General features: G+C 41.3%; 1 protein-coding gene across 1 annotated transcript in view; it reads right to left on the bottom strand.

The window, feature by feature from the left end:
• Nucleotides 1-14,478, bottom strand: part of LOC138295435 (uncharacterized) — a 225,410-nt gene that overhangs the window by 56,102 nt on the left and 154,830 nt on the right. The window contains exon 2 of the mRNA XM_069233732.1: nt 6,251-6,732. Within this exon, the coding sequence (XP_069089833.1) occupies nt 6,251-6,732 (482 nt within the window). The remainder of the gene's footprint in view (nt 1-6,250; nt 6,733-14,478) is intronic.

The following is a 14,478-nucleotide window of genomic DNA, read 5'->3' as shown; positions in this document are numbered from 1 at the left end:
GCACAGTCGGCAGTGTGCTTCACCTTTGAGCTACATGAGCTGCTGAGTGTGAGGAATCTTGAGGTCCTGTGTGTCAAAGAGATGTGGTTCACGGGGTCTTGTTAGCCTGTACTCTCTAACCTTTGTCCAGCCAGTTATAACATCACACCGAGGACAAGGCCCCATAATCGAATGGGATGTGGTGCAGCGATCATAGTAAGGAACAGTTCACAATTCATGATTAAGAACCTAGGGCCACATGTACAAAGGTCCGGTTTTGTGAGTCGCAAACTGCGAGTCTTAGAGACTCGCAATTTGCGAGTCGCAAAACCGGATGTACAACAGTGTACTTTACACTGTTTGCGATTCCCAATGGGGTCGCAAATGACCTACCTCATGAATGTTGATGAGGTGGGTTGCAATTTGCAACCCCATTGGCAATGGCCGCCCTCACTGGGATGGTGGCCTGCTGGAGACAGCAGACCACCATGTCCGTGACTGCTTTTAAATAAAGCAGTTTTTTTTTAATGCAGCCCGTTTTCCTTAAAGGAAAACGAGTTGCATTTCAAAAACAAAAATGAAAAGTTTCCTTTTCATTTTTTCAGAGCAGGCAATGGTCCGTGGGACCACTGCCTGCTCTCAAAAAATATTTTCGCTGCCCCAAAGGGGAAGGCGTCCCCTGGGGACCCCTTCCTGTTTGCGAATGGGTTAGTACCAGTTTGAAACTGGTGCTAACTGCGATTGTTTTGCGACCGCATTCGCGGTTCCAAAACAATCATACATACCAATTGGATTTGGTATTAGGAAGGGACGCCCTTGACACGCCTCTTCCTAATACCGAATCGCAAAACCCAAACTGCGATTCAGTAACAAGTTACCCAATCGTAGTTTGGGCTTTGTACATCCCAAAAAGCATTTTTTGAAGTCACAAACGGCGAATCGGCCCCTTTGCAACTTGAAAAATGCTTCGTACATCTGGCCCTTACCGTCTTGTCCATGGCAGAGACCCAGGGATTTTCTTTCATCTCCCAGACCTTTCTTTAAATGTTTATTTTATTACTGCCCTCCAGGCCCTACTGATGCTTTCATCAACCCTTTTCTGAAACTGGTCGGATCTGCCTATCTGACCTATAACACCTTGGTGGTTTTAGGTGATTTTAATCTCTGGGAAAATTCACCTGCCTCCCCTAAAGTGGCCGGGCTATTTGAGGTAATGTCAGATTTTGGGTTGGGCATATTAGTCCCTGATCCTACTCATATCAAGCAGAACAAGGTAGATTTGATTTTTGGGGCAGAAGACTACATCTATTGTGAAGAAGGCATCCGTAGGTGTGGACAGACCACTCATTAATGCCTTTCCAGGTCCTCTCACAGAAACTTACATCAGGGAAAGGAAACAGCATGGGGAGGCAGATGGTCTCACAATATAAATATCGCCCTTGGTCGAAATTGAACAACTTTGAGCTGATAAGAGCTCTGATATACATGTCACCCAGTGGAAATACTGGACATACTGTACCGTATCAGTAGGATATGATAACTATGTAAACTGGGTGCAATCGGCGGTGGATATGGATTTACGGGCAAAAGCCAGGAGTAAGACCCAGGCTACTCCTTCTGCACCTTAGTCTTTCCCTACTCTTAAAGAAGCCAGCTAAGATGCAAGAACACATGTGGTGAGTTGAGTATACTGACTCATCAAAAGTAGCCCTGTGATTCAAACAGAGGAAATACAAACAACTGATCATCTGTGAAAAGAAGAAATTTTATACCTCTAAAATCCTGAATGCATTCAGTTCTGCCAAGGCTTCTAAGTGTGTCCCAAGTCCAATTTTACACACGCAAGAGATCATGGATAAGTCGTCAAACCTTTCTGAGACCAAGATGACGGAAATCCTTGATGCCCTTGAACCATACTAAAATAACAGGGTCAGAGTTTAAGACCCATGGTCCCATCAATAATAATAAGGCTGTGATCTTAGACCATTGGGGACTCATGTCAGAAACAGAGTTTTAGAGCATCTCAGTGGCACTGAAATCTGGGTCTCCACTAGATCCCTTGCTCCCTTTCAGTGGCAGAAGATGGCTGCCACTCCGGAATTGCCATTAAGGGAGGTATGTAATAGATCGCTGCCCTTCTAGCAGGCCTCTGACGCTTAGAAGACACCCCTAATTGTCCCTCAATTAAAAAAACTTAACGTCAATCCATCAGCTCACTTAAATTACCTTCCTATATTGCTACTTCTGTTTGCATCTGAAATCTTAGAAAAGTACGTGAATGGATTGTTACATGAGAGACTTGAGTGACCGGCGCAGAGTCAGGTGCTGGACATCACCCAGTCAGACTTTCTTCCCCTGCACAGCACCCAAACAGCTGCGCTGGCCGTGGTGAATGACCTTCAAATGCTGTTGGACCAGCATGAACCCCCTCTACTGGTTCTTTTAGATCTGTCAGCAGCATTTGATACTGTATCCCATGGCATTCTGCTGGATCGGTTACAAGAAACTGGGAATAAAGACACTGTCCTTGACTGGTGTAGATCCTACCTGATGGGCAGGTAGGACACAGGCAGTCTATTTGCCGCCTTTCCCCTCTTACTTTAAGTCCGTGCATCAAGCTGAGCCACAGGGTTCTGTGCTTAGCCCTACTCTGTTTAATTTGGAGATACGGTATCGCCTGAAACGTATAAAACCTTTTGGAGTATTATGCATGAATTAAGCTGAAGACACTCAGCTTATTATCACTCCAGCTAGGGCTGGCAATGATTTTTTAGGTCAGTGGGATGCAGTTGGCTGCAGCAGAATGCCTTCAAATTTAACTCTGAAAAAACAGGTTTTGCAGCTGCAACATTGGCCGACCCCGATTATGTTGCCTCCCAATTTCTGTCCCCCTTCTTGGTTGGTACACCCTGCTTCTGAAAAGGCTGTAAAATATTTAGGCATCTACCTTGAACCCAAAGTAACGTTGAAGGCTCAGGTCAATCATGTGGTTTCAACTTGTCATCATTTACTTACCGTCCGGAAGAAGATCCTTCTCTTCCTTCCCAAGCAGGTCCAACAAGTGGTGATCGAGGTGACAATTCCTAGCTGCCTGGATTTCTGCAACTCCTACTTGGGAACAGACAAGAGACTCCTAAGAAAATTACAAGGCTTTCAGAATGTGGCAGCCAAGATGACAGTGGGCCTTCCTCATTGGTCATACTCTTCAGAGGCCCTAAAACATCAGCACAGACTTAGAGTTGAAAAGCGAGTGAAGTTTAAATCACTCTACATCGTACACAAAGCGGCTCCTGAAATAGGCCTGGTTTATCTGTGGCTGCACTCCCTCTCTTCTGCCGCACTCGCCTGACAAACATCTGCTGCTTTTGCCACGGGTCACCTCAAGCTGTACAGGAGGCAAGGCTTTCTCCAGCTGTGCAGGAAAACTGTGGAAGGAGTTTCCTGTTCATCTGGAGAAACCCCTCTCTGCTCCTCAGTTCAGAAAAGCTAGAAAAACTTGGCTCTTTGGCACTGATTAGTTTGCATTATGTCTTTTTTTGAGAAGTATCTTTACATGTTTTAATTGCACCAGGCTTTACCTGTAGCTACATCTTTGTTGGGAATCTTCAGTTTTAGTGCCAGGACACCTTTTGGAGTATTTGTTGCTGTCTATAAAATGAATAACTTAACATGACATAAGTATATTTGTTTACGCTGTTACTATTTGGCAGCTGAAAACAAACATGGGTGTTCAGCTCTGGATGTGAATCTTTGCAAGGTGTGCTCTTCTGACACACCTGATAATATGGTTTTGCAAAACTAACGATGGGGGTATCTATACAGCGTAGCTGGTAAGGGCTAATAATGACATAACTTTAATGGCAACTACACCATCAGCTGTATTGGTACAGCAGTGCAAACAAAATGATTAATTTTTCCCAGTGCTAGTTGCTATGAGAACAATTTCAGGCAAAGACATATGGCTTGAGCATCATTATCTGGCATGCCAAAGAGGACTACACGCAAACATCTTTACAAGGAGAACTCACCAGCATGTTCACTCTTTATGGTCTGAAAGCTGCAGAAATCTGTTCTTGAGAAGAAAGTACTCAAGGGAATGGACTTGAAGAGGGAGAAACCTGTTTTTTTCTGACTCATGGCTTTCTCTACTTGACACAACACTCCACCAGACCTCTGGGCTATGGGGTGAACTGCTGCATTATTGGTGATTGTGAGTCTGCGACAGCAAGGCTGGATTGTGAGAAAAGGTCTAACACCTTGGGTGCTTGCTAACACCAGGTCCTTCACTGTAAGGGTAAAGTGGTGTAGAGCAAGGCAACATTGTGAGGACACTCAGGGCCCAAGCACCCATTAATGAAACTCACTGAACCTCTGCAAACGTTTGGCTGCTACATATGCTCCACCACACAACAGAGACTTCCATTGGAGAAGGGCATAGACTCTTTCTATATGGTGCACCTGGGATAGTTTCAAACTCCACATCATAGTGATCTGCAGACAGAGGATGGACTCCACACAAAATGTCAGTCTTGGGCAGTGGAGCTGGATGCCTTAAATAGTGACATCCTTCATAGAAGTGATCAACTCTAATAAGGATTAATGGGAAACCTCCTATTCTGCTGTTAAATAAGTCCTTAGCATCAGGAACAAAGTATTCAAAATGTATAGGCCATCTCGGTAGAATGATCACAGTGCAAATACACTGTGGGGTTTACCACATGTAACTGGACATTATCCTTGTCATTATTGTGAATCATGTTGGAAAACCAAAAAGTAAACTGATCAACCTGGGTGTGACTTATGTTTAAGAATATTGAACTCTGTGGTCATGAGCAATATAACTCATGATACGACAAGTACTCTAAAGCTTGGAGCTCCACCAGGATGGTTCAAACATGGGTTCAATAAAAATACAGACCTGAGTAACACACAATAAATAGTACAAAAAGTGTGGTCCAGTGGTTAAAGCAGAGCTTTGCATCATATCGACAAATATTGAAGCTCATTACTCTTACAATGGACAACCTATAAAAATGGAGCTTTATCTAGGGCCATCATGGGACACCTACAAAGGAAGAAGAGGTACGCTCATATTTGTGTTCAGGCATAGTCTTTTCACATGGGACATTGACTGATAGTATGAAGCCAGTGTAATGTGAAACAAGGCTAACAAATAACAATAGTTGGAATTAATGACAGAAATATGAAGACATGCTCCCAGTCACCCAAGAGGAGGAACTAAGGCAACTATTAACACATTAAAAGTCAATGCTTACCTAAGGGTGGAGTCAGTAAAAATATATCTCTATCCAAATGCACAGAGGTAAACAACTGGTAAAAGGTAAAGGAATAGTAATAAATGAACGTTAAAATTGTTGTTATGTTTTTCATAGAAATGCTTCTCTTGAGAAAAGCAAAGATTGCGAAGTCCTCTGATCACTCCCCCATAATCAATAAAAGGAATTGGGAGTTTTGAGTGTGAAACACTAAGGCTAACAGGCCCAAAAACTATGGGGTAAGTAGAAGAAGTAAAAGTAAATCACATCATAACAAGTGCTAAGCACTACACTGTTCTTTAATGCATATTTCAGGGGGTGTGAATTATGTTATAAAATAAAGATCCCTACTATAGTCAATGGAGGGAATCTAAGATCTATTCTCAGCAGGGTAATGTGCACATAAAAAGCATTATCCTGATGAATGGCATAAAATATTGAGGGGGTGCAGAAACATGTCAAAAGCACTGATTAAAGATGTATTGAAGGAATGTCCATCCTTACTCAGTTTTAGGTTTTATCCCAAGAAATATACAACCATTAAAAATAGCTCTTTAAACAGATGCAAAACAGTCAGAAATACAAACTCGATCAGGTAACATCTTAGCATTCTAAAACAATGGAAAGAATAAGCCAGTAGCGTTGATGTTGATATTTCATCATGGGTATGCAAGGTGCCTTCTACTGGATGTGGTGGCCAGCAACATCAAGCATGTGTCCACCAGTCAAAGCTGCAGCTATAGCAGTTGATAATCATTTGTAGTTACCTCTTCTTCTGGCTTATGTAGAATGCCCTAATAAAACTATGGGTGGTGAATCGAAGAAGGTAAAAAAAACTAACAGTGCAAACAGGTGAGATGAGGGGAGATGGATCTAGTAATAGAAAGAGATAGGCAGGGGCTCTGAACACAAGAGGACATCATTGATGAGCTGATGACAGCACTACTTTTTACATTGAGGTTGCAAAGAGCTGTAACATTTTGGATTGCACCTACTTCTTTTTCTCCTCTCCGGTATCTACAGAGTCGTCTTCCATCTGAGATTGAAACTCGCTGAACACCTTATTGAAGGTCACATGGAATTCCTGATTGTCTTCCTTGGTGCCTCTGATGGTTTCCATTATCTCCTCTTGGTAGCTTAGGTCACCTGCTTCTGTCCTCACTGTGTACTGCAGGTTTTGCAGGACCCTGGCTGTGTCCTTCAGTAGGTCCTTGAGGTACTGCAGTTCTTGTTTAGATGCTGATGGTTCCTCTACACCTCTGCAGGGTTCATGATGAGGCTGGGTATGAAATGTTAGTTCACAGTGGTCCGGACCGTACGCCTCATTTTTAAACTGCTGTGCGCTGTCCCTCATTTCATCAATGGTGGAACCTGAACCGATTTCCAACAACTCATCTCCACTTTGACCGGAGCAGAAGGATAGCATCAAACCTATGCCCAGGATTATTCTCAGCACCCAGCGTGACAGCATTGCGTTCTAGAAGAAAAAAAGTAAATTAGTGCTATTCAGTGATTCCTGTTTTGAGGCACTTTGCTGCACTGTGTATCACCCACCTGGGTAAGTTAAAGCTTAAAAAGAATTAATGAAGTGAGTTACCAGCAACATTTTCCAGAATAACAATAAGGTACAGACGTGCACCTCCCCACAGGCCCCATCCCGGATACAACATTAACGCGTTAACATGTAATGCTTGTCTATGACCAATGTATTTGCATATTTATTTATTCATTCACTATACATACCCTTTATTATTTAAATGCTAGTAAACGAAAAAGGTGTAGGGCATTAAAATGTAGATCCATTCCCAATGTATCCACAATATGGTTCCAACAGAATGAGTAGGCATAGGTATGTCCAACTGGCATGTTCTGTGGCCAGTTAGAAATAATCAACATGAGTGGATAACCTAGGAACCTAGTTTAAAGGGTATTCTTGTTTGTTTCACATAATGGAGTCAAGTATATCCTCTCTCTAGTTTCAAAACAACATACATGGATTCATTTACATAAGGTGTAGTTGGGAATGAGCCAAAATCCACGGGTGGATGCGTGGGAACACTGATGATCCCCAGGGGAACCCTCCCTAGGGCAAATTACTCCAGATTTACCAAGCCATGGGGACCACGGAAGGTGGCCTTGCGTGGCTTGGTAAATACCATCTTGGTTTTGCGCCACCCTTCCATTACCTTGCGTGGCACAAGGGTGACACAAAACCTTGAGAAGTATGCACCATAGTTTTGCACTGTTCAAATGTTTAAGGGATGGGAGAGCCAGAAAGTGGGTTGATGCAGTGCTTGACAGCATTGAAAAGTGATTTGTTCGTGTTGGTCACTTTGTTGATAGTAGTTCTGTAGAAGCTGCTTTGGTTAAGGTGATGAGGGAACTGAATACAGATCAGAGAGCTTTGAGGTGAGTGAGCTTTTCAAGGGCATTGGTCTATATTCAATTATTTTCCTGTATATCTCCAGCATGTTTGTTGTTAGAAGATTCTTGAATGTAACAAGTTGCCCAAGCTTTGTGTTAAAGATAGTTGTGTTTTCAAGGGGGAGTTGATTTCTACATGGTTTTAAAGTTTAGGCACTGAGGACAATTTTAATGTATGTGGTGGTCTGGATGGTTTTCAATAGGTTTGTAAGATATTCTTGAGGGTGTCCATGGGAGGTCTTTGGAGGAGTTGAATGGGTTTTTCTCTCATAGGCTGACTTGGACACTATAGAGTTGTGTGGAGGGTACAGTAAGAGATAGTGAAGTAGTCAGACTATTGCATGAGCATTAGGCCCCCAGAGTGGATTGATGGTGATGCCTTTTGTATTTGGTTGAGGGTACTATTGGCTTTGGAATGGGTGGATTTGGTGATGTGCTGCTTGATGTATCGATGCATTTCTTTGTTGTCTTTGTGGGGGAGTTGCTGTGTAGCTTAAAATCTCCAAGAAATGTTCTGTGTGGATACTAACCAATGGTGGTGATGATGAGGAGTATCATTTCTTCTCTGAAGTTCTTGTTAGGTCTCAGGCATCTAGAGATCAGTATGAAGAAGGCTATCCAAGATGCTGAGAGTGAGAAGTCGCAGATGAGGAGCTAGAATGAGAGGGGATGTTTGTTCACTGATAGAGAAAGGCAGAAAGACCTGTGAATAATTATAAATCTCTTCCTGCCTTTTGTATGTCCCCTCCATGTCCTGGATCCTGTAGCCTGCTGGGATGATTATTCTGATGATGTATTTGGAGCTGGGTATCATCCATATCGATATGGTGATGACTGTCTAACAGTGAAAGGAATTGTTTATTGCTGGTACCTTGTGCCAACCATAATACTGATCGTTAAGTGACTTACCAAGAATTCCCTCCTAGCACTTGATTCCCAGGAGTGGAGCAGTATAAGACTCACTCAAGTAGGCGATGAAAGTTAATGATGCATGACACAACCAACAGTTATATACCAAAGTAAGGTTATCCTTGTAGTCATTTAGTAAGTGCTTTACTCAGTAAACAGCAAAGTACGTTATTAAACATAAAACTTAATACTAAAAATAAAATAACGATTCACAGAGAAAAGCAAAACTTTGTCTACCCTTCTTACCAGAGATCTGGCCAAATAAGTTATCACAATATCATATTAACGATAAGTGATACAGGAGCGGATGATGACATTTCCATTCTCAAAAGTGGTCGCAAATTTTGCATCCGTTTTTTTTGCAAATTAAAAGGAATTTTGTGAACTGATGTATGTAGTGATAGGTTAATTCTCAAACTTCTGAATTGTTGTGGGATGCAATATGACTTACCTCATTTATAGCCATGATATAGGTTACAAATTTTGTCACACTTTTATTGGATGCCATCACAGGGATGGTGGCCAGCTGGGGTTAGCAGATTACCATGTCTACCATCACACCATAAATAAAGTATTTTTTTAATGCAGCTTGTTTTCCTTAAAGGAAACAGGATTGCAATTAAAAAGATTTGTTTTGTGTTTGTGTGCTTTTTTGAGAGTTGGCAGCAGTGCCATCGACCACTGTGTACACCCCAACAAACTGTTTTTTAACATTCACAAAGGGAAGGAGGTCCCCAATGGAGCCCTTTCCTTAGTGAATGGGTTACCACCTCCTTTGAGGTGTCAGAAAAATTTCAGAGCCTGATTTAGATCTTGGCAGATAGGTTACTGTATCACAACGGTGACGGACATCCCGTACGTCAAAATACAGATCCCATATTATGTCATAAATTAGCTTTAAATCAGCCCCTTCAATGTTTTGCGACTGGATTTTGACTGCCAAACATTGATGCATACCTTAACCAACCACCATTTGGTAGAGACCCTCCAAATGTGCCCCTTCCAAATAGCCATTAGTTATGGGTTTCTCAACCTATTTTGCAATTCGGTAACCTGTTACTGAATCACAAAATGGTTTTAGTACATAATAAATAGCCATTTTTCTGTTGCAAAGCCTGTGATTTGTAAATTGCAAGCTTTGCAACTGTAAAATGGCTTTCTTCATCAGTCCCTAGGTTTTCTTCACCATTGAAGTCTATGGCCAATGTAAGTCCATGGAGGTGTTAATGATCAAGTCCTAAATTCACATAATGGAAAAAGACTGACTTTGTGAGCACGGAACCCAGATCAGTGAACATCTACTTCAGTGAGGGCAGAACACACAGTATGCTCGTGAGCACAGCCATGGCAGTAAAAAGCATAATGCTAATGTAAGCTACCAGTCAGATTTAAGAAGAAAACGCATTGCTTGTTTGCTTTGTTGGGATTGGTGCTATTGTTCAAAGCTTCAAAGATATTTGTGATGTTTTGATGCACCTTCAACGAAAGCCTAGTACGATGCCTGTGAATACTTCCAAACTGGCCAGAATAATACATTATAAACCTGCATGCAAAACTGCAAAATGGACACTGAAGGCAGAGAAGGGGGCAGCATCCATTGCCCTGTGCTTCGTAATGTTGAACCAGTTCGTCAAAATCCCTGTGTTGGCCACACAAACTTGTTATGCACTATACTGTGAGAATTTACAGCCCAATTTAGAGTTTGATGGACAAGGAATCTGTTGCAAATTTGACATGCCCACCAAACCCTTGATCTGTCCACATCAATTAGAGACTGGAGGACCTTAAGTATTCTGCTGACGGAGCATACTTCCTCAAATAGCCTGATGGAGTAGGAGCCTTTGGAGACAGGACGTTAACCCACCCACCCTACTTAGAGTGGGTGGGGTAGTGTTTTTTTTCCTGTCCCTCACAACCAGAAAAAAACTGGTGGTGAAGGAAAAATAAATAATGATCCCCCACACCTTAGGAGAAAACTTTAAGGGCCTTATTCATAAAGGTAAACTTACACTTTCGGTGTAAGTTTACTATTTTTGTGTGGTTTACAAACTACGAGTGTAGTTTTATGTGTAGTATCTTTACAACTGCAGAGGCTTTTTATGTGTAGAATTCTATGCAGTTGTGAGGAAATTAAAGGTAAAACTACACTTGTAGTTTGTGAATGACAAACAATGCTAAACTTGCACCTTTGTGAATAAGGCTCTATGTGTGCATGCGTCACTAGTGTTTTTCAGAAACAATTTCCCACTTTGAGATTTTGTTTCTAAAAAACAAAAAAATTGAACTTTTGTAGTTGGCCATTGAAATCAAGAGCGACGGTCGACCAACCATTATGAACATTGAAAGGAACAGTCGTCATGATCGCCTATTAGTCCATCAGGGTGGTGGAGGTAATATCCTCCTCCACCTCAACAGACTGGCCTCTGTCTGCCAAACATTAATCAGGTCCTTAGTTATATCAAGTTTGTATGATGCCTGAGTTCCCACAGGACTGGTCCTGAGAATTGGCCCCAGCAATGCTCTAAACACGCCAGTGCTTAGTGTATGGAAAGACAATCAAATTTGTATATCTCCACTTCCACACTTGGATCAAAATACAGTTTGCAGGTCCTTGCCTCAGCTTACTCTCCAATATGCACAGTCCAAGGGATATTCTATTGGGTCCTAATAGAGCACACTGGTGATCCAGGCAGATGTAGGATGATTGCGTCCTTAAGCTGCTGTGGATACCTCATGCTCTGGGTTTGTCACAACAAGCAAGCACTACTCGCCTGAAAAAGCACAGTATCTTCTCTCCAAAGTAGCAGTCTATTTGGCACAGGAAAACACAGCACATGTTCTTTTTGAGTAGGGCTCTATTTTAGCCATAGCTCGTTGTAGAGGAATAGCCACTAGAAGAGTGCTGCCCCTCGATCACATGTCTGTCTGCCATGCTGGTCCACAGGTTTTCCTAGGATTGAAGAGATATCTTGGAGTAACCTACTGGTGATGGAGACAAGGAGACAAGTGTTTACACTTGTGGCTCACTAATCAGCAGTGTTCATATCTGGGGGCCTCCTCTAAACAGAGATTGTGTGGCCACTGTATGATCAGTGACCCTGGAAGCCTTACACAGAGCTCCCTACCATCTTTAATTGCCACATACACTTGGAATCCCAAAATTACTTCCACCATACACTTAGGCTTGTGCGCACACACTCCTTACTCTCAAGCCATAACACAGCTAGGTTGTAAACAAACCTTCTGTGGTGAGGTCGAATGAATACAAATACGAACGAGATGTGCAATGAAGATGAGTCTTTATTGGCCTCAGTCATCGACTGCTCTCTCCACAACTGTCTTGTGTTAAATGGCATACCTTCCCATAAATTCTTTCATTTCTTTAGAGATAAATTGTACCCCGTTGTCTGATACTATTTCTTTAGGGCTTCCTTCCCTCAAAAATAACTTCTTCATACACTTAATAACTGCATTTGTTTTAGGTTCCTCCATAAACTCTACCGCCCATTATTTGCTATAGTAGTCCACCACCACTAAAGTAAATCTAGATCTACTTGCTAGAGTGCTGAATGGACCAATAAAGTCGATGGCCAATCTAGTCCAAGGTCCCTCAGGCAAAGTGCTTGGTCACACACATCACTATTTCAAGGTCCATTTCATGGCCACCAGTAACACTCTCTTATCTTCCTCTTAGTAATAGTTTGTCCTAGATGTCCTTGTTGCACAATCATAATAATTTTGTCTATCAAGCCTCTAAGTGGAATGAATTTATAATTTCTCATCAGCATACCATTGTTCTCTACGTAACATTTGTCTGCAATTTTAGTATAAGCCTGTAGATTTGTTGTCAACGAGCTATCTTTAGGCCAACCATTGATCACATATTTTTTTATATATACAATATCTTCATCTTTTAACATTTCTTCGTACCATTCATTCTCTGTAAAAGTGTTCCCATCACAAACATCCACAATAGCAATCAATCATTCTTCATCCTCCTCATCCACAAATTCATGTCATCTGTTCTAGCTGGGGAAAGAGACAGCCTTCATATTTTTCCCTCCAGGTATATACTCTGTTTTGAGATCATATTGTAGTAGTTTGGAACTCAATCTATTGATTCTCGGAGTGTGATCTATGATAACATCTCCCCTAAGAATGTTCACCAACAGTTTATGATCAGTTTTAAGAGTGAATTTTCTCCCCCATATGTATCTCTTAAAATGCTCTACAGCCCAACAACAAGCCAGTAACTTGTTTTCTATTACGGAAAAAATCTTCTTGTTAACTCTCGAAGAACATGATGCAACGCCTATAGTCTGCTCATTATTATTTTTGTCTTCCTGGGATAGCGTTTCACCCAAACCATTGTTGCTAGCATCCACTGTGATAGTGTAATGTTAAGTAGGATCAAATGGCGCTAATATTCCTGCGTTAACTACGTCATTTTTGAGTGATCCAAATTCTTCTTGTGAAACTGTGTCCCATACAAATGCTTTATTTTTCTTGAGGAGTTCCTGCAACTTTGCTGTTTTGGAGGAAAGATTCCTAATACATTTTGAATAAAACTCACATAGTTCCAGAAAAGACGCCACATGCTCCTTTGTTTTAGGTTCCCGGGCATTAGCAATTGTTCTACCAACCCTTGCCTTGGCTCCACCCCATCTTTTGTGATAACATGACCTAAATATTCTATGCTACGTTTAGCAAACTCACATTTTTTTATGTTTGCTACCACACCAAAATGTTGTAACCTTTGTAACACTTTATTCATTGCTTTATCATGGATCTCCTCATCCTCACCTGCAAACAGTACATCATCTTGAAATGTTGCAACACCTTTAATACCTTGAAGTACATTTTCTAAAACTCTCTGAAAAACAGAAGCGGCAGAAGCCAATCCAAAAGGCAACCTCTTGAATTGAAAAGAGTGGAAAGGTGACACAAAGGCAACGTAGAAGTTTAATCTAACTCAACCTGATGATATGCTGAGGATAATCTATTTTGCTGAACTTTTTTTTCCAAGCGAATGTAGTTTTGATGTTATCAATATGGGGTAATGGATGTGAATCAACCCATATCACCTTGTTCAGACTACGCAAATCAATACAAACTCTTAACTGTCCATTTTTTCCATGAAATAACTAATGGAGATAACCAAAGTGATGACTCTATTGGTTCTATGACTCCATCTACTACCATTTGTTTGAGAATGCCCTCCAACTACTCACGGACACTAAAAGGTACATTTCTCAATTTGTGCTTTACAGGTGTGGCACAGTTTTGTACTTTGATTTTATGTTTAAAACCTGTGATCCTACCTAAATTGTTACTGAACACTTTATCAAACTTTTGCATCTAGATACTCCTGGGTTGTTTGTCACCATTAAATTCCAGAGCATCATTTGTTGCATCTGTAACTAATGAAACTTGAACTTTGCTCCCTGGTCTCAATGTCATACCGAAAAGACCCTGGTGGTCCCACCCAAGTATATTCAAACCCTTCTTAGCAATATAAACTTTCCCAAGAATAACCCTGTCTTTATATTTCATATGGCCTTAAAAATATCCAATAAGGTCTATTTTTTCCATTGTACGACACAGGTTTCTGTCAGGGGGTAATAAATACTTTTCCCCATACGTTTGTAATAACAATTCTTCTGTAATTATGGTCATCCTTGCACCTAAATCTATTAAGAGATGTAGTAATTTCCCATCAACTTCAATATCCTCATATGGGTCAATGCAATTAGATTCCCCTCCTCGGACCACTAGTATTACATCTTTCTTGGTGTTAACTTAATCACTTGAACTTTCATTAAACTCAAAATCTTCAATCCCATTTTTTTTATCAGTTATTTTCCCACTCTGACAAACTTTGGCGAAATGT

Source organism: Pleurodeles waltl, chromosome 5 (genome assembly GCF_031143425.1).
Source record: "Pleurodeles waltl isolate 20211129_DDA chromosome 5, aPleWal1.hap1.20221129, whole genome shotgun sequence".
NCBI lineage: Eukaryota > Metazoa > Chordata > Amphibia > Caudata > Salamandridae > Pleurodeles > Pleurodeles waltl.
This window is presented reverse-complemented; position numbering and strand designations above follow the sequence as displayed.